The 21,924-nt window shown below is 38.2% G+C and overlaps 1 protein-coding gene across 1 annotated transcript; it reads right to left on the bottom strand.

Annotated features, from left to right (window-relative positions):
• Nucleotides 1–588: 588 nt before the first annotated feature.
• On the bottom strand, nt 589–20,518 carry LOC102522240 (kynurenine--oxoglutarate transaminase 3). Its single transcript, XM_032476200.1, has 10 exons — nt 20,446–20,518; nt 17,302–17,388; nt 16,408–16,533; nt 16,188–16,308; nt 11,363–11,439; nt 9,927–10,018; nt 9,295–9,310; nt 5,669–5,855; nt 1,256–1,332; nt 589–988 (listed from the first exon to the last, which is right to left on the bottom strand). The coding sequence occupies exons 2-10, from the start codon at nt 17,347–17,349 to the stop codon at nt 866–868; spliced, it is 867 nt and encodes a 288-aa protein (XP_032332091.1). The 5' UTR covers nt 17,350–17,388; nt 20,446–20,518; the 3' UTR covers nt 589–865.
• Nucleotides 20,519–21,924: the final 1,406 nt, after the last annotated feature.

Genomic DNA, 21,924 nt, shown 5'->3' with positions numbered 1-21,924 from the left:
TTCCTATGCATGCAAGGTATAGTTTTCTCTGGTTCCTTTCATTACCTTTGGTCTGTGTCAAGGTGAAATTTTCTTTATATCCTGTGTAGTTCACCGAATTTTTAGATCTCTAAATTGCTTTTCACCAAATATGAAGAAATTTTGGCCATTATTTCTTAAGATATTTTTTCTGCCACATTCTTTTTATTTTTTGAGAGGAGAGGGGTAATCCCAATTACATGTATATTATTAGCTGACATTGACTTATAGACCTGAGGCTTTTATTCATTTTCAAAAACAACTTTTCACTCTTTTTTCAGATTGGACAATTTCTATGGATCTGTAGTCAAGTGGACCCTTTTATTCTCACCTTCATCTTATGTATGCTAAGCCCCATTTTTCATATCAGATACTGAATTTTTAAATTCCTGAATTTCCACTTGGTTCTTTTTTATAGTTTTAATCTGGTCACTCACTGTGGACCATATTGTCCATTAACTTCTTGGACATGCTTATAATATTTGCTTTAAAGTCCTTGTCTGCTAATTCCTTTATCTGGATCACCTTGAGATCTGTTTTTATTGACTGCTTTTTTTTTTTTTTTTCCCATTAAGGGTTACATTTTCTTGTGTCTTCACATGTGTAGTAATGTTTGGTTTTATTCAGGACATTGTAACATTACAAGCAAGGAGTCTGATTATGTTATAATCCAGTAAGCTCAACTTCAGAAAGTGCTGACTTTTGTTCTGGTAGGTTAATTTTACTGCATCAGGCCAAAATTTAAAAACTGTTTATGGCAGCAAGCCCAAAATTTAAAAACTGCATATGAGCACATCATGTCTAGCAATTGAAAAATATGGTGCTTTATAAATCAAAAGGAAGGGTATTATAAATATGTTTTTGAGTACACCAGGGAACTTACTTTAATGAAACAAAATCGCACAAATTTCTCAAACTGTGATTTGGTCTCTGCATTACAGAAGGCTGAAACTGGGATGGCTGACAGTTTCTGAAAAATAAATAGGAAGATAAAATAGGAAAAATAGGAAAATTACTTACATTTTAAATATTAATTTTAGGACCACAAACATTAGAAATAGTTACTTCTAAATATTAACAATGTCTAAAAGAAAAATGTTTTTAAAATCCTACAAATAGCTACGAGTAGACAATCATGTAACAAAACTAGTTATCATTGTTTAAAGCAGATCAGCAGGATTCCTTCATAAATTAAGTATAACACAGCACAATACTGCAAAGGCCAATAAAATATTACCTTATTTTTAGTCATCCATTTCACAAATTTATAGTCATAAGGTTCACTGCTGTCCTTCATATCAGAGAAGTCTGCATCTAAAACAACAGTAAAACTTGAACGGCCTGTATATTATGTCTGAGGCAACATGTATCTCATTTGTCTATGAAGATTCAAACTTTCCTCGGAAGATATCCACAGAATCTGCTGGAGACTCACCCTGCATGGTGTGGTGGGAAGTAAGGGATTCACAGGTGAGCTTTACAGACACTCTGAGGCAGTACTCAAATACACATCTGGTTGATCATGCTTGTGTATGTACCTTTTAGCACTGGAAGAGAGTAGGAAAGGGGAAGGAAGGAGTGCTGCCTTTCCATTTAGAAATAATATGTCTCTAAGATCATTATTATGGAAATAAAACTTAAATTTACAGAGTGTTCGTCCATAATAATTATACCCCCAAATAGTAATTCATTATTTATTAGGTTGTAAGCTCCACAAGGGCAATGCAACCTATCATTATCCACAACTCCTAGATCATGTCTAGTATACAAGTAATGAGAAGCATTTTATGGAATGAATGAATGAATATTATATATTATTTATGAAGAGAGAATGTCTGTGTAGTTCTTCCAAGTGATATTTTTATTGTTTCCTCTTCCAAATATTATGCTTAAATTTTTTTTAATTTGGTGAAAAACTTCAAATATGTATTCCTGTATTTATCTCTTGCTCTAATCTTGCTTTAAATTCTAGGCTAGCTGTTTCTCTGGCATTCAGTTTCAGCAATCTACATTTCATATTATTTCAGTTTTACTGATTTGTACACTTAGATCTGTTTGAATGCCCTAAAGCAACTAACACTGATGGTTACTATAATCAATGAAATTTTACAATTTATTGCTCAAAATAAATTGAGGCAGTTATCTTCTTTCTTTCATTCACTAAATATCACTGGCTCTTTAAATTAACAGTGTAAAATTCTTGACATTGAAGAAAGTTTAACTTGCATTTTTTTTATGTCTTACTATGGTTTTCCTTAATGATTTTATTTCCATTTTCCCCTGTGCTTTAAGAATATAAAATTTCCATAAGATAATGCTAATAATATTCTACCATTTATTTAGTACCTCCTATTTGTTAAGCAGGTTACATGATTCTCTCATTTATTTGTCCTACAATTCTGAGAGACGCAACAATCCTCACTTTACAAATGACGATTACTATTTCAAGTTATCTGTATGTGTGTTTAATTCAGGTTGGGCTCTGACAAAAATGACAACGTAGAATGGTTAGAGACTAATTGTAAATGATGTGAAACTACTAGTACTGCATGGGTGGCTCAGTGGTAGAATTCTCGCCTGCCATGTGACTACTAGTACTCAGTGGTAGTATATGCAAAGGAAACCTGGAGAAAGGAGTGATTACTCGTGGCTGTAGGAAGAAGAACAGGAGGTTATCAACTACCTGTAATTGGCACTGGCTTTACTACTCATTTATTCTTGTAAAGATTAGAAAAGAGAAATTTATTGCCATGGTATTCAAAAAAAAAAAAAAAAAAAAAAAAGAAGAGAATAAATACAATTCTAAAAGATTTTATAGTGAAGAGAAAATTGGAATCTATTTCTTTTGAATGCTTGAGTCAGACACCCTCAAAGGAACTAAACAAAATACTTCTTTATCAAAGGTAGGAGTTTGAACCATTTTATAATAACACTAGCTTATTTAAGTAACCTATGAAAATTAAAATTGGTGGTTGTATTCTTACCATCTTCTCCATAATTATGGACCTTATTATCTCACTAGAACAATTGTAATAATCTTCTTGTTTGTTTCTTGTTTGCTAAATCAGATGTTTTCCTTTTTAGTTCTAGGATGAAGCTCATTGGTTGGGAAAGTTGCTTAGTTTAGCAGAAAAAAGATAAGTTCACTGGTTAAGACATGGATCTCTGGGTTCAGAGATCAGTTCTGCTACTTATTATTTGATTAACCTCAGTAAATTTCTTAATTTTCTATCTCATCTTTCTCAAGTATCAACGAAGATATAATAGTACCAATTTCATAGGGCTTTTGTGAGAATGTGATATTTGTAAAGCTCTTAGCGTAATACCGGCTAAATCATAAATACTGAAAAAATATTAACCATTTAGCCATTGCTATGAGTTACACGCGGAATTACTGTGTTCATGAATTTTACAGTTCATCTTTATTTTCAAGCTACCTTCAAATGAAAGTTTTCTTTTTTTGCTTTTGTCTTTAGCAAATGGTGGGACAAACCTCTAGTATATGGAAGAATTTCTACATTCAAATTAATCTGAACAGATGAAAGAGTAAAATAAAACGAACTTGTCTTCAGATGTAGAAGGGTCTTAGAGACATTAACATTTTCCCCCTACAGGTGAGGGAGCATCATAAAGAATGGGCATCCTTTCCATCATCACAAAAGGTTTTCTAACAAAATCCTTTCTGCTCCTATTACAACTACATTAGTTTAAGATCTAGGACCTAAACCAGTATTGCTTTCAGGCTGGATCAACTGAGGATAGAATGGGAAACTACTTAAGAGCTTAATACAATCATCCAAGTAAAAGTTGCATTACTGTCCTTTTGATGCTTGATGTCAAATATGGTGAATCCCTTTTAGAACCTACTCTGAAAAAGTTTAGTTCCAGGGAAGATTTATTCTTACCTAAAAAGCTGTTACATTTACTTTCACCCAAGAATTACGTAACTAATTCTATTTTTCTATTTGCCTTTGCTGCCCTGAGGTTTGGGCTCAAGTTAATGCTAACTACAATACAGTTGACCCTTGAACAATACAGGTTTGAACTGCGTGAGTCCACTTATACACAGATTTTTTTCAACAGTAAATACTACAGCACTGCACAATCCATAGTTGGATGAATCCACGCGGAAACTCAGGTAAGGTGGGGCTGCATATAAAGTGGGATCACTGATAACGGAGCTCAACAATGTGTTATACACAGATTTTCAACTGTACAGAGAGCCAGTGCCCCTGACCCCTGCATTGCTCAGGGTCACTACCATATGAACCTAGGTGACTAAAATATTTGCTTCCCCCTGCTCCATGATACATTGATATTTAAACATTTCTATTTACAGATTTTTGTGTCAAAGACTTTAAATATTAATTAGCTGAAATTCTTGCTGGAAGCAGATAAAGTATAATAATTTCCTTCTTTTTTTTTAATGGAGGTACTGGTGATTGAACCCAGGACCTTATGCATGCTAACCATGCGCTCTACCACTGAGCTAGTCCCACCCACCCACAAAATAATTTTCTTTTAAACAAAATAATTTATGTTGAAAATCTTGTGAATTTCCAATTCAAAAGCAAAAATGTAAGTGATGGAAGCTGTGCTATTTCTTTTTATCATTTCATGAAATGAGCTGCACATTTAGGCTCAATATAGTAAAAGTGCTTTCCAAACCTTAGAGTGTAGAACATTTCAAGGGGTTTTACATAAGAATGGAGCTTGGGAGCCTGACAAATACAGCTCTCCTGACAAACACATGGCCTCTGCTTCTCTCACAACAAATGAAGAAATAATAATCGCTGTTTTGTTACAAAATTGAAAGTTTCTAGCTTTATAAAATGTATAAAATTTGGTATATATTGAACATTTTTCATGTTCAGTAGCACATCACTTCACTGTAATAGAATCTTAACATTTAAAACTGTTCCAAATAGCTGTAATTTCTAAGATTTCTGTCAGAATAAATTATGCTTTTAAATTTACTACGATTAACACTACAGTTTTTTTGGAAGAAAGATGTTAAACATAAAACATTATCATGCTTCTAACTTTAGATTTGTGTGGCATGTCAGAATTTCACATAACAGCTTCAGGTAAGTGTAGACCACTGCTTTTTGGAGACAAAACTATCTGCAATCTTGCTATGTGACTTTAGGCAAGCTATGTAATATTTTGTAAGTCTTCGTGTCTTTAAACATGGAGCTAACAATGCTTTTTTTCAAAAGAGTATTTGAAAGTGCTTGGCATATAGTAGACCCTCAATCAATATGCTTCATTTCAGTATACTCTAGTGACAAGTATTCCTCAGTTGCATCAACAGTCTAGAAATCATGTTTTTTTAAGTAAAAAGGAACGTAAAATTGTACTAAAAGGAACACAAAGAACATGTATTACTTCATGTACCTGTTATAAGTTACACACCAGAACTAGACAGCAAATTCTACGTTTCCAGAAAACTCAGAACCAATAACTCCATAATCATGGAACAACAGTCGCATTTAAGGTCAAGGACCTAATTGTCAAGATGACTGTAAACAACACTGACATTGTGGAAATCCATTTTTCCATAAATGAAATGCTGATATGGCTTTGACACCAATCTATAATTCCATACCTAGGTTTCTGTATATTTGAAATAATAAAAACCTTTACAAACCTAGCAAAGACACATCAGCGATGATGAAGTATCCTCCATCAGGAACTATGGGTGTCAGGCCAACACTTTCAAGTAAACGTACCATCCGATCTCTTTTTACTTCTAACTCTTTTGGCAAAGAATTAAAGTAACACTCTGGGTCATCCATGCGCTTAATGTCAATCCAAAAAGCTTGAGCCAAGGCTTCCTGTATGTCAAGATTGAAAAATATAAAAAGAAAATATGATAATGTTATTTACTGCTGAATTTATTGGTATAATAAATACAGACTGAGTAGCATTATTGGCAAAAAGTCTTTCAGGGAATCACAGCTGAATTTCTGTGAACCTATGTTAAATTCTATAGATTAATGGAGGAATCAGTTACGTGTGAACGATGAATTCTAATGTGAAGAACTGAGAACGGACCATGAAAATCCAAACTGAATCAGAGGTACAGTTGTCCCTTGGTATTCTCAGAGGACTGGTTCCAGGATCCTTACAGATACCAAAATCCACGGATGCTCAAGTCCCATAGATTCTGCTTCTGCAGATTCAACCAGTGGGGGATCCACAGTCTTTGGTTGAATCCATGAATGCAGAACCTGTGAGCAAGGAGGACCAAATGTATTATACAAAGACAGCTTCCTTGGAAGTGAAAAGACATTGTTATTTCCTCTTGAGGTTAGCTGTAGAATAACTTGCTAGCTCTAAGTCTGAAAGATGACCAGAGAAATGATGAACTAGCCAGCACTTCCCCATTACCTTGAAGGACGTAGTGGAAATGAAAGCTGACCCACCGTGTCATTCCCTGTAAGTGTACAAATCCCTGCTCTAATCATTCACATTCCGGGAAGGCAGTGTAAGTCCCACAGGGATTAGAAACAAGTTTCTGGGGACATGTGGAATTGCTTCTCTACCTTCTTCAGGAAAGTCAGAAGAGAAAGGAGAGAAATTGGGCAAAATGAAAAGAGCCAGTGTTGTTTAGATCAGGCAGGTGTCTCAGAAGGCAACAGGTCAGGAACAGGTAAAGGAGTCCAAATCAGGGCATACAAAACAACAAGGATCTGTACAAGCAGGAGGGCATAAGTTTGGTAGTTGAACTGGGACGACCTAGAATACTGGCTCTCAGAGCAAACAAGGAGATCCAAACAAATAATCAAGAACCTGGAATAGTTAAGATAGAGGGGTAGAGCGAAGTTGTCAAATCTTAAGGAAATTGATCAGAATCCAGAGATATCAAGAACTAAAGGACAAAAATGAATAAATACTTATGGAGTAAGTATATACTGAGTACCTACAGTGCACCTGGCACTGGTGATAAATGCTGGGAATGTAATGACGTACACGATAAACACGGCCCTTGCCTTTACAGAGCTTCCAATTAGCCTGAATCTGCGTGGACATGGGGGAGGGGAGAGAAAGAAAACAAAAACAGGAAAATGTCAGGACATAATTTGTTCTGCTGGAGGAACCCAGAAGTCCGGTGTGGCTAACGAGCAGCAGGAGAGTGTGGCAAGAGATGACCCTGAGAGAGGACAGGACCCCAGAGAGGACCGCATGCCAAAAGAACTCAGCAGGAAAACAGAAACAGTAATAGTTCCCCAGAACTAAAACAATCTTGAATAAATACGGATCAGCTGCTTCAGCCTCGGAATCTGTGGCTCCAGTTTCCAAACACAGTTGTCTGAGGGCATGGGAAAAAAAACCAGGCATTTAGGTGGGGAGGGTACAGCTCAGTGGTGGAGCGCATGCTTAGCACGCATGAGGCCCTCCCTGGGTTCAATCCCCAGGGTCCCCATCAAATAAATAAACCTAATTACCTCTCCCCCAAAATAAAAAGTAAATAAGTAAAAAAATAAATTAAACAAACAAACAAACAGAAAAACAAGGCACTTAGCCAAAATGGAAAATAAGAGTTCGGAAAAAGATACGCCAGATTCTTAGTTGAATCTTCCTTTTTCTCAGTAACTGGCCATTCCCTACGGTAGGAGATACTGCCCTAGAAAATTCAAAGCCCAGGAGATGTAAACATCTGTCACCACCATAGAATTATTCTGGACTCCTCTCCTTTCCTCATATCCCACATGTGGTCCATTGGCCAATCCTGTCAGCTCTAACTTCAAAATAAATGCAGGCCCAAGCACTTCCCACGACTTCTGCCACCCCCATTCTGGTTCAGTCCACTGCTGTCTCTCTCTCTCTTGGATCACTTTGACAGTCTTCCATCTAACTCGACAAAGCAGCTAGCGTCCCTCTGACGACACAAGTTAGGTCATGTCACTCCTGTGCTCAAAATTCTCCAGGGGTTTCCTATCTCACCCGGTCTTTATAGTGACACACATGTCCCTACTCGATCTTACCCCCAGCTGCTTCTCTGATTTATTTCCTCCTACTCTTTTTCCTTGATCATCCCGTCCCAGCCTCTGTGCTTCTCAGTGGTATAAACATGACAGCCACGCCACCTGCCAGGGCCTTTGCACTTGTTCTCTCATAACCAAGTGACGGCTTAACCTCCTTCAGTTCTCTGTGCAAATGTCACCTTCTCAGTGAGGCTTTCAAAGATTACTCCTTTTAACACTGTGTATTTTCCCCATTAGCACTTTGTATCCTTCCTCTCTTACATTCTTCTTCACCTACCAACATCTGACATATTATTACTAAAACATTAATTTGTTTATTACCTGTGCTCCCCCACTAGGTCATAAGACGTACAAGGGCAGGAGTTTTGTCTGATGTGTCTCTGATACTTAGTTAATATTTGTTGAGTAAGTGCAGTTTTATTTTGAGAAAATGAAATGGGTTTAATATATAATAAAACCAGTGTCAGGCTAGCCTTTATCATGGTATCACTTTAGAGAATCACTGGAAAAATAATTTTAAATTAGAAATTTTTCTTAATTCAGCAGTTATTTTTCGCAGGAAGCAAAAAGGTTTACTGTAGCCAATATATTTGACTGTTTTGGCTGCTTACCTGCCTTCCAATTTTTTTCCCAGTGTTCTGATTATTTACAGAATGATCGTACATAGATCCCTATTTTATAGACATTAAAAAAAAGAAACATAAAAAGACATACATTAAAGTCTTATAACCTACCCATCACTGTCTACTAATTTCATACATCCCTCTTACCCCCACAAAAGGTTTCTTATGGACCCTTCCAGAGATCCTTTAAGAAAATGTAAGTGAATAGTCTTCCCCTTTCCTTATACAAAATGCAGCATAAATATACACTGCTCTTTCCATATCTTGCTTTTTTTACTTTACAATATATCCTGGAAATCTTCCCACATCAGTAAGTATAGAGCTTCCTCATTCTTTTTTTCACTTCCACTTTCCCTTTCCTTTTATTTCAAACAGCCATGATGATGAGACAGAATAAGGCCCCCAAAGATATCCATGTCTTAAAAACCAGAACCTGTAAATATGTTACCCCGCATGGTATAATGTTAAGGATCGAGATGGAGAGATTCTCCTGCGATTATCTGTGGGCCTAATGTAGTAACAAGATTCCTTATAAGAGAGAAAGGAAGGTGGGTGGCGAGTTTGTGTCACAGGGGGGGATATGTCTTGACAGAGGCAGAGGTCGGAGTGATGTGAACCACAAGCCAAGGAATGCAAGCAGCCCCTAGATGCCGCGAAAAGACTTGTAGTGGAGTCTCCCTCAAAGCCTCCAGAAGGAATGCAGCAAGGCCAAACACCTTGATTTTAGCTCCTAAGACCCATTTGGACTGCTGACTTCCAGATTTTAAGATCAAATTTTGTGTTGTTTTAAGCCTACTAAGTTTGTGGTAAGTTGGTACAGAGAAACAGGATACTAATACAGTCATATAATATTTAAATGTTTAACAAATCATGGTTTATTAAATCGATCCATAGACGGACTATCCCCTAACTTCTTGCAATGAAAATGAAATGGCCATGTACACACGAAGCTTCTGACATGTGCAGTTGACAGCTTTCGGGTAAATTCCCTTCATGAGCTTCATGAGCACGGACATCTACAACTTTGCTTGGGGCTGTCACTGTCCTCCAGAGTTTGCAGTCCTCTGTGATCCCACCAGCAATATATGAGTGTTCAAAGTTAAAGCTTCATGTATTCAAAACAAACAAAAAAACTATTCTTGATAGCAGTGAATATGTGTTGGCCTAAATTCTCAAATTATACTAGAATTCCTGCTCAAAAAGACATGAAGAGAAGAATTAAGGCAATTCAAGTACACATAATAAAAATAACACCACCCAAAGACTTTGCTCAACCCCCAAGTGACTGCAACACCTACCTGTAAGGAGTGCACACGTATAAATGGTGTTTTGTTGAACTGTCTGTAAATGTTTTATCAAATGTTTAGGACCAATGGACCAGCCAAGCTGGGAAAGAAAACGTAAAAGCAGATTTCAAAAATGAGTCTGATTCTAAGTACCAAATCTGATAGACGAGCTAAGCTTAATGCAATTAATAAATATATGCAATTCCAAAATGCTCATACCATGAAGTAGGGCATGTAGTTTTAGTAGGTAGAATTATTTCAGCCCTGTTCTTTTTGTGGAATAGTTTCCACTGGAGTCACTAAACTCTGCCTTCAGAAGGGAAATAGTGCCCACAATAGATTATCTTCTCCTCCACTGCGATGTTGCAGCTTCTGATATTCTGGAGGTCTCATAACCAGGAACAAAGCTTGTTTGAATTAGATACAGGTTAAAGTATGCCTGAATGAGGGCTGTAAGGGATTCAGCCGTAATTTTGAAACTCCCTGCTTCTTACCCAAATTCAGGAGAGGTGAAGCTGGGAAGATAAGGTTTTTTGTCCTTTTTTTAAACTGAAGTACTGTCAATTACAATGGGTCAACAATTTCTGGTATACAGTACAATGTTCCAGTCTTGCATATACATACATATATTCGGTTTCATATTTTTTCCATTAAAGGTTATTACAAGATATTGAGCATAGTTCCCTGTGCTAAACTTTTTTTTAATCTATTTTTATATATAGTGGCTAACATTTGTAAATATCAAACTCCCAAATTTATCCCCTCCCACACCCTTTCCCCAGTAAACCATAAGATTGTTTACTAAGTCTGAGAGTCTCTTTGTAGATGAGTTCATAGTATCTTTCTTTTTTTAGATTTCCACATATAAGTGATATCATGTGGTGAATAAATTTTCTGGCTGTATTACATAGTGCAGTGGTTAAGTGCATGGATTCTGAGGCTAGACTGCCTGTCCCAGCTGGAATTTAAATTTATTAGCAGTGTAACCTTAGGCAAGTTACTCAGCTTCTTTGTACTTTAGTTTTGTCTGTGAAATGGGAATAATAAACTATACCTACCTCATAATACAGTTACGAGAATAAAAGGAATCAGTATGTATGAAGCTCTTAGAACCTGGCACACAGTAAATGCCAAAATGTTAGCTATTATTTTTTCTCCTTTTATATTAACATGCAGTAATCTGAACATTCTTTGCAAAGAAAAAAAGTATCATTAGTTGGTTATTTATTAAAAATCACCTAATTTTTTTTCTTACTTTTAAAGGAATGATTAGGTCTCAAAAGGTAAAGGCCAACCAGAAAACTGGATGAGTAAATAAGGAAAACAGCAGTGAGTAGAAAAATCTGTGAAACTAAATACATGTGCATTTAAAACACACACACACAACTCTACAAGAAATAAAATGCACGCCTGTTTCAAACAATCAAATTCTCGCTCCTCTCACCTTCCAGCCAGTTACACTGAAAGTCTTTCCAGCACTCCCGATCGTTACTGTTCTCTCCCACATTCCTGGAAAAGTGGCTGAACAGGAAAAAAAGAAAGAAAAAAAAAAGGTTAAATAATTGCTTTCCAATCAATCTACAGTCAGTCTAACCTAAAAACATAAATGCCTAATGGTGTGGTCAGTAGTGTTATCTCCATGGAGATAATTTTTAACCCAAACACAGTTGAAAATGCTACATGCTTGAAAACATTTAAGTGGCAAAACTACTTCCCAGGGCAGGAGCGGCAGAGGTGTCTGCAGGCAGCACTCTGGGCTGGCTCAGCGCCGTGGTCACAGGAGCCAGAGCACCCAGCGTGCTCGGTGTCAGCAGCAGCTGGGTGTCCAACGCCATCACTCTGCGGCTCTGGTTCTGGTTGTGGTCCTGGCTACTGTATAGCTCGCCTCTACTCTGCTCCTTTTCCAAGTCTATTTCTATAGGATTCCTAAGGCAATGGTTCTTAAAATGTGGTTCCCACAATCAGCAAGTATCAGTTATCACCGGGGAACTTGCAAAAAATGGGAAATTCTTGGATCATCAGAAACTCTGGCGAAGGGCCAGCGATCTGCATGCACGTGTGAGAGTGTGTGTGTGTGTTCTGCTAATGACTTACTGAGTCAGAAATCCTATGATGTATAGTTCATTCATTTAGTGTATATAAGAGCCATAGAGTTATGTGACCATCACCACAATCAAGTTTGAAACTTTTTTTTTCACCCTCAAAGGAGCTCCGTATCTGTTAGGTATCACCCACTAATGTTCCCATGGCCAGTAACCCTAGAATTTGCGCCTGAGTGGAGCCTACCTAACACATGTATTTTCTCTGCGATGCAAACCACAGCCTTCCTGCCCTTAGAAACATTAGACAGCACTTCAGCACTATATTTGGGGGCCACTTTAAACAGCAAAACCACTGTGAAAAGGACATGTGCTTACAGAATGAGCTGCCATAAGAAGGGCAGAGCATTGCCTTGCTGACCTCAACTGGGAACACGCACATGGGGCAACTCTAATGTCTCCCTCCCCTGCACATGTCTGTGACTGGAGCACTCTACTCATCTGGGGGTTACAAATACATTTAGTGAGCAGATGAACTCACAAATAAAAATTCCACGAATAATGAGAAACAACTATGTAAAAGTTTTCAAGTTGACTGACATCTTTAATAAAAATCATTCGTTCACTTACTCAGTCACTCATTAAACATTTATTAGCAATGATCAGGAGCCAGGGACTAAGCTAGGTCTAGAGAAAACAAAGATGAGGGCTTACTGTCTAGCGGGGGCAGGGACAAGCGGAGCAGCAGCTGCAGTGTGCAGGAGGAGGTGTCAGGGTAACCCTCTGCAGCCAGGGACGCCTGAGGCGAGGCCTGGACAACCACAGGGGCCTCTGCCCAGCAGAGAAGAGGAAGAAAGGTTTTTGCCCAAAGAGGATTCAGGTATCGAAGTCATGGAGGTATAAAATGCAAGAGTTTTGTGAACTCTGTTGGGCACTGGTACCTTGCTCTGTTAGTCTTCCGGGGACGCTACCCACAACACTGCTCAATGGAGTCCTCAAGGGATTTCGTTGTGAAATTCTTCATACAGAATCCCACAAGGTTTTTCACCTGGTTTTTTTTAGAGGTACAACAGATTCTCTTGCATTGTTCTAGGAATATTAGTATGCACAAAGGGAAAACAAATACCCGTTTCTGGGGAGGGTCTAAGCTACTGTCTTCTTGAAGTAATCTTCTCCTAAGCAAACAAAGTGCCTACTAAAATGTAAGGTGGCTAAAGGAAGTTCAAAATGGATGCATATACATTTCAGTCTATCATGAAATACCTGCCAATATTTGTAAAGGTGGGAAAACTATATAAATGAGGAAAGTTATCACTGTATTTTCTGTGGAGTATAAGGAAACCCAAAACGAGAGATGAAGAAAATATTCAGAGAGAGGCGAGAGAGAGAAGAGGAATATTCTAACATTTGATGTAAATAATTACATCCTTTCAAGTTGAGACATTTCTAGTCCTTCCAAGGTATTTCCAAAGAATACAACACATGTCCCACTTTCCTATTTGACCAGAGAACTATGTTTAATTCAGAGTATCACTTCCTTTAAAATAAAAATACATATCCAAATCAGGAAGGCCTACTAGTAAGAATATCTAAAAATAAATTTTCCTAAAATAAGGATTACCCAGAGACACTAATACAATCCTCTAACATGTTTTCAATATAAGTTACATATGAAGGAAATAAAAACTACATACACATCAAATGTAGGTTCCAAACATAAAATATCAAATCTAAGTATAGTATTTAAAAGGTGAGCTAACTAATTTCTTGATGTCTCTTTCGGCCATATAGAAGCAGATGTCTTGGAGGGGAGGGTAGAGCTCAGTGCTAGAGTGCTTGTTTAGCATGCACAAGGTCCTGGGTTCAATCCTCAGCACCTCTGTTTAAATAAATAAGGAAACCTAATTACCCCCCACCCCCAGAATAAATAAATAATTTTTAAAAACACATAAAAAGTGTTAACTCTAAAAATAAATAAATAAAGAGTAATGTCTTTTCTTCAAAGACTAAGCTAATCAGCTGGATAATTTACAAGGAATTTTATACTAATTTTCCATACATCAATGGATTAGTACATAAATACCAGTGTATCAGTATCCATCTCTTCCAGAAGAGAAGTTTCTTTTGTTGACTGAAATGTCATCTTACATGTCATTTACCTGGAGACATCATTTGAATCAAAAATCTGATCCAATAAGAACAAATTCTATTATTTCAACAAAAAGGGCCATAAGTAATTTAAAAACATCTAGATATTCACGTCCTCTCCATCTCAGAGATTTGGGGAGCTACAGAATATAAACAGGCAGAGCAGATGACCATAGCACTGTGTGTGAATTCAGTAACCTAGAGGGAAAAAAAATCTTTGCAGGTCTGATGATTTCAAAAAACTATATCCAGTGTCCAGTACTGGTAAGTTCAGCTTGCAACTATATCAAACGGCAACTGGTCTTTGCACGTCCCCTCTATGACCCATGATCCTTAAATCGGCCACGGCAGCTGTAACAGTTATTCACTGGCAATTTAGGCTTCAGTATAAGTCAGATGAAGATTAGAGACATGATGAAGAGTGAAAACCACCAGGGAAAACTGCCCCTGTGACAACATGGAGATGACGCCAACTGCATGATGTGTGGCCAGCAAGCCTTACGGTGTCAGACTCGAGACCTGCCTCTCTGCAGATGATGGAGTAGCCATTTTGCATCCTTCATGTAACGAAGGCTGCTGTGTTTAACAGAATACATTTTCGTGCTTTTGCACTCTCTAAATAATAAAATAGTGAATTCATTTTTTCTTGTTTTAACTTTATGAGTTATTCTAACAACTAAAAAATCTGAGTTAAAGATACATGTCTTGATATCTTTAGCAAATAATATTGTTTACACTTTGCCATGAAGGGCTTACAACATAGGGTTTAAACAAATTTCAAGCCTTTTACACTGAGTTCACTAAAATTTGAAAGCTTTCAGTCATTATTGCACAGACACGAACATTTGTAAAATACATAAAATGCTGAGTATAAAATTATACTTATTCATTAGGTAGATGCCTCTTTCTCTCTCTTAATCTAAAAAAATTACTGAAAAAGTTAACTGTCCATGTCAGTCTGATTCTCAACTGGGGAATAGTTCAAATGACCTGAGACAGAGATCGACAAGACGGCTGAAGTGACCTCTGCGGCCCACTCCTTTGCTGATCACCTCGAGCAGCTGCTTTCTCCTCTCTGTCTCTGTCATTTGTAATGCACCACAGGGGTAATTATGGTATGTGCAACTATTTACATACAAGAGCACTCTTTTTAAAATGTATTGGTTTCTGCCACGCTGATTTTAGTTATCCTTCCCTTTTCCTTTTCATACTTCCTATTCATTTATTCAACAATGACTTTCTGATGGTCTACCACGCACAAAACCCTATTCGGGGAACAGGACATTGAGAAGAGACCAAAACAAATGAAAATACCTACTTTCTTGTAGGTTAAAAGTCAAATATACAGATCCTGGTATTTGTTATACAGAAAAAAAGGACAAAACAAATGCTGGAAGGAGAGATACAACCATCTTAAACGTTGTGGTCAACGAAATTCAACCTACGAATAGAGATCCGAGGGAGGTGAGAGACTGAGCCTTGTGGGTATTTGGTGGAAATGCATTTCCAGGTAGAGGAAGGGCAAGTGCAAAGACACAAAGGTTGCAGCCCAGTTTACAAACCTAGAGTTGACATCAAGGTCTGGATCACCCCTTCTAGAAGATACTGTGGCATCTGTGAGATGGCCCGGTGTGCAGTGAAATCCCGGGCAAGGGCCGCACAGCAGTACCCCTCCTGTCCCTGCAGCTCCCTCCTGTTGACCTGGCGTTTTGGCAACTTGCTCAACAGGGACAAACCAGTTTAGGAACAAGCAAGCCCATGCCTCATGTGCTGAGTAACAGCCAGATTTCTGGGGAAAAGCTAAGGATACAGGCAGAGGTACCATTGTTCTGGTTTCATAGCTTTGTTGTGTGATCCAAAATCTCTCCCTCTAAGCTTGTACAGTTTGTTTCAGTCTGTTCATTCATTCACTCCAGCATCATTCACTCAAATCCCACTTTAAGTGCTCATACAGACATTTTCCCATCACGAAGACTTCTTTAAAGCTGTTCTGGGAGACTTTCCAGTCACACATTAAACAGTCACACATTAAACAAGTGCCCAAACACACTTAGATCTGCGATTCTATATAAGAACCGGTACCTATTTTTAAATGCTTGTTTCCAGTATACACGAGCCATTCATAAACCTCATCGCTGATGCACAGCGCGTCGTATTTGATGCAAAGGTCAGCAATCACTTGGAGCTCCGAGTTGGTGAACACCTGCACAAATTAAAGGGAACAAAAGAGCAGGGCCAATCATTGTTCAACACGTGAGAAAGTGAGGGACCACAAGACTGCATAAGGAGGTAACAGACTCACCTTGCCAAGGGGGTTATGTGGAGTATTTAGGATTATAGCCTTGGTTTTAGAATTAAATTTGCTTGCCAGTTCTTCAGGATCTAATGTCCAGTCAGAACTAGACCATTTTTTGCCATCAACAGGTTTCTAAGCATGAAGAATGAAGATACGATTTAATTCAATTAATTCATGTTTGCTGCCTTACAGATCAATAACCTAATAAGGAAAAAGAAAGTAGAGAAAAGCATGGCAAAGGTAACTGAATAACTAACAAAGGAAAGAAACAGAAATAACTAAGCTTTACTTCTGCCTTGAGAGCTCAAGAGAACTCGATTCTCATGCTCATAACCGTCAAATGGAAACATGAACTGTCAACATTAACAGCTGTTAACATGCCTATATTCCTTCTACGGAGCCAGCTGTCAATGTGGTCAATGTTGTCACATACTACAAGGCTAAGAGAAGGTTCTGTGATTCACCTTAGTGTATTACGTATTTTGATACGGTTTTTAAAAAGACAATGATATTTTATTGTATTTCTAAAGACAAAAGCAGAATTTGAAAAAGTCACTTCGCCGAATTAAACAAGCATTTATTGAGCACCCAGCATATACCCTGCACTGCTAGTCACTGGGGAGCAGTGCTATAAAAGTGAGTCAGAAATGGTCTCTGCCCTGGTGGTGCTCACAGTTGGTGGGGGAGACACAGAACCAAAACAGTATTACATACAAATATAGATGTGCGGAACGTAACATAATGTACAAAAGCTCCCCCCACAAAGTTGTGGTTACCTTCAGTCACAGTAGAGATACATAGTAAATCCAAACATATAATCAAAGTAGAAACTTCATTGGCAACCAAGTAATTGGTACTTTCAAGACTTCTTAAAACACGTGGTCATGTGGGCAAACTTACAGCTCTTAAGGGAATAAAAACTGGCGTTGCTCCAGCCATTCTCACCATGGGCTCATAGCAGTCATAGAAAGGCACTATCACTATGACCTGGAAATAAAACCAAAGTAAGAACACGACACATCAATCACTAATCCATTTAACAAATACTGTGCACCTGCCATGCGCGAGGCACTGTAGTATGTGCTAGGAAGCAGCAGTGAAGACAGCGGGCCTTGTCTGGGCACATCCAGGTGAAGACGCCTCAGGGATAAACCTGCTGAGAGCCTTAACTGGAGTTCCTTGACCTCTTAGGGGGATCTACAGAGAGGCTTGCCGTGGGGACCCTTGAAGTGTATGTAAAATTTTCTACATGCACACATACATCTTTCTGGGAAAGGAGTCATAGCTCTCACCACATTCTCAAAGGGACATTCCAGCCCAAGCACCGAGTTCTTTACATTTCAAATTAGAAATTAAATTATCGGTGGCCAGAGCAAGACCATAAGGAAAGAGAACACTGTGCCCAATGCTCTCTGTTACGGAGTAGTAAAGAGTATAGTTTGATAAGTATTATCCTGAGAGGTGAAGAGGCTTTTTACTCAAAAGCATTCAAAAAAAAGTGTGGCTGCGGGGAGACAGGGTGCTATTGCTATTGTCTGATACCCACAATTTCCCTCTGCTGACTTATTCTGGATTCTTTTTTCCTAACCCGTTGAGATATACCCCTCCCCCTTTGCCCCTCCAGGCTCTCTCTCAGTCACTCATGGCCTGGCTTTCAGGTCAGTGTGCCAGACTAGCCGGTCCAGTCAGTATTCCCCCTGTGGTATGCCAGCCTGGGCCTACCATCTCTGACTTTTTGCTTTCCTATAAGGAGAGTTTGAACACATAATTTATAGCCGTTGTATAATTCAATTTTTCATTTTTTAAAAAATGTAGCAAGATTGCACAAAGTCAATATTATATAGTTTTAATATTTATTATTTTAATGGCTATTTGAGAATCTATTGAATTCTATAATAATTTTGTTATAGTTTGTGTGTATGAATAACAATGCTATGACCATTTGTGACTACGCATAGTTTCTCCATTTTTAAATCATCTGGTGAATAAATTCACATGATTGCTATTGCTAGGCTAATGGGCAGAAACACCTTTATGGTATAGCACCATGTATAATATATGTATGTACAGTACCACACACCTTTATATACAGTGCTACCATGTATAGTACTGTGTGTGTGTGTGACTATATATATATACAAATTGCTCTTCATAGATCAGATCTGGCAACAATTTATAGTTTTATACATCTACACTAAATTGCCTCATTTAACTTGTGGTTAAATTCAAGGTATGTAATTATCATTCTGAATTTGCATTTTGTACTGTTTGCATTTCCAATGATGTGAAATACCTGCTCAAGGCCTTCCTCACTGGAGACAAAGGAGGCCCTTCTCTAAGGCCCCTCTTGTGTGTACTAGCCACCCAACTCCACTGAGTAGTTACTACACAGTGTGCTTCGTTGGGTGTCGAGTATTGTGGAGGACAAAGAAATGAGCCAGGAATGGATCCTTTCCTCAAGTCCTCAATTCGACTGTGAAACTCTCAGGGACTGAGATGACCAGTCTCTGTAATGCTGACGCTGGTGAGAAACACTGCCTGATATGAGGTGAGAGCCCAATGAAGGAAAATAAATTGGAGGGGCGGCGAGGTGAAACTAAGGAATATACTTGACACCCTCCCCTGTAACTTCTTTACTTTTACAATGGAAATCATTCCCCTCTTTGTGAAGGGTATTTACTGAGCACACACTGTCTTAGGTGCTGGCTCTACAGTTCTCCTGGAACTTACATTCTACAGAGACAGACTTACAATAAATGAGAAAACAAGGAAGCAAATCAGATAATTTCAGACAGTAGTAAATACTGTAAGGAAGATAATAGGCCAGTATGATAGAATGTGATGTGTGTTGTTTCAAAATATTAGATAAGGAAATGAGGGAAGAAAGAATGCCAAGGGCCGGGCACTGGGACACACCAACAGAGAGCAAGAAAGAGGGAGCAACAAAGGATTACCACCACCCAAGTCTGAGACAAAACTTTCAACTATTTTATAGGACTAGCGGAGATTACGTGCATGAAAGTATGACTGGACTTCCTTAACATGTTTCCTTAAGTAGCTGATTGTAGAGGGAATTCAAGATGGTAAAGGACAGCGTAACACAAAGGAACAGTGGTCTCTCTTACACAAGAGGTACGGATGAAGCGCTAGGAGAGCTCAAACAGATCAGGGCAAATCTTCATTCTTCAGACCCAGCTGAAGCAACCACTCTCTGGAGCCTTTCAGGCCTACATGAGCGGAGCTGATCACTTCTTCCTCTTATCACTATGTAATTTACACCGCCTACCGCACTGCGTTCCTCTTCATATGTTTACAAGCCTATCTCCTCTACTAGACAGGGAATCCCTTCCACAGAGAAACCACAGTGTCAAGCATATCCTCCATAACTTCTGAATAAATGAAGGAGGTGAGGAAATAGTGCAACAGTGTGTTGTGGAATGACAATGGGGAATTAGGGACAGAACTGACTGAACTCAGTGCCAAGGTGGGTCTTACATCACAGCACTAAATAAACCATAGCAGTCCTGCTATACATCCCTCACATGGTGCTGCTGGCAATACAGGGCACGAAAAGACAGTGATCCAGCACCTGCTGACTGAGTTCAGATTTAAAGGCTATTTTAGTAGAGAAAACGAAGATTCATTCTCCCCCATCATTGCTAGCCTGCCCTAAACAGCCTGTAAAAGTAAGAATAAATGACATGCAACAAAATGGATGAATCTCACGGACAAGTATCAAGTTAAAGAGCAGGCAAAACGAAGCTCAGGTGACAGAACACAGGGGAGTGGCTGCCTCTGGGAGAGCACAGACTAGGAAGGGGCAAGGGAAGCCTCCCGCGTGCTGGCCATGCCTACTTGTTCATCTGGTCTGTAGTTACACGCAGACAAAAGTGCACACATTCAAGTAAAAATTTACTGAGTTGTGAGCATGACTGTACATGCATTATACTTCAAAAACAATTAAAAATAAAAGTATAAAATAAGTAAAAGCAGGACAAATGATAATGATTAATACAGGCAACATGATAATGTTAATATACTTACTTCATCTCCCTCATCAATTAATCCTTGAATGGCATTAAAAAGAGAGCCATACGCTCCCACTGTCACAAGGATTTCTTTGTCTGGATTGATTCGATTTGATAAAACTTTTCATATAGGCAGGACAGAGCTTTCACAAGCGATGGATGACCCTGTTGAGTGAAAAGAAGAAAAAAGCCTTGAATTTAATTATTGGGCCTACTTCTTTGAGGCCTTTTGGCTCTAAAATGTAAGAATTTTTAACATTTAGGTTTTATAATATCCAATTTGTATTTTTAAATGGCAATAAATTAAAACAAAATTTCCCCTACTTTCCAGGGATTCCTACATGAATGGTCATGAGGACTTGCTAGTGATTAAAAACTTCCTATGAAATGACTGATTCTGGAATACAAAATCTAAAGGTATATTTGCTTTTAATAAAAACTGACTTCAATGCCAAATATATTTGACAGTATGTTTTTTTTTCTATTTTACATGATTTATTTTATCCTATTCACATCGATAATTGTCATGCAACCTACAAAAAGTACAAAAGCCTAATCCATTTATCACTAACAGGTCAGAGCCAAGTTGCAAAAAAGGAACTGCATATGTATAGGAAATTATAAGAAGAGTTCCAGTGTCCTGCACAAGTCATACTGCCTTTCACACGATGTATTTAAAACTATAAATATTGCCACAGGAGAAATCTCTTGTCTTTGCAGTGACAATGCATCTAAAACTAAAGTAAATTAATCAGATGTCCAACAAAAAGGGGGATTTTTACTCTTTTTTCCCCCCAATATTCCAATATTGTAATCTAACAGTCCACATTTTAAATAAACCTGTCAGAGGTTTTTGGGACTTTTTGGAAAGAAAAAGAACATTCACACTTTAAGAACTTTCATGCAACTAAGCTTTACCATCAAATAAACTGTTTTTGAATGGGATTTTTATTTAGTATTTCTGGCATTTTCTACTACTAACAGCTTTCCCCACTACATTAATAATATTTGCTAGATTGACTGACTACATTAACCCCTCACAGCCATCTGACATAGTCAGTGCTGGTCCTTTTATATGACAGCATGTGTTTTAATAGCAATCAAAACACATTTAACTCTTTCATTTTTAACAGTAATTAAATCATATTGAATAGAGTTGGATTTTTCCCCCTAGTTAAAATAAGCCGAAACTCCTGCATTAAATGTATACCCTCTGAATCTGTTCTTCCAAGTCGCCCAAGAGAAAGTCATGCCAACCAATGGACTATAGAGAGAGGGCAAAAACAAATTCACCCAAGAGACACACAGTAGTGTTGATGTGACAGCGAACGTTAGGAGGACGTGGAATGCAGCTCACAGTGACAGCAAGAGAGCAGCAGTCATCTAGGAAGACACTTTTCACGAGGGGAAGGAAGGGCTGTAAAGGTCCAGAGTCTGAGACACGTGGGGAGTCGTATGAACCCTTGATTAGCTCTTCCTCAACCTTCTTTCCATG

The sequence above is a fragment of the Camelus ferus genome, unplaced genomic scaffold, assembly GCF_009834535.1.
Source record: "Camelus ferus isolate YT-003-E unplaced genomic scaffold, BCGSAC_Cfer_1.0 contig2517, whole genome shotgun sequence".
Lineage (NCBI taxonomy): Eukaryota > Metazoa > Chordata > Mammalia > Artiodactyla > Camelidae > Camelus > Camelus ferus.
This window is presented reverse-complemented; position numbering and strand designations above follow the sequence as displayed.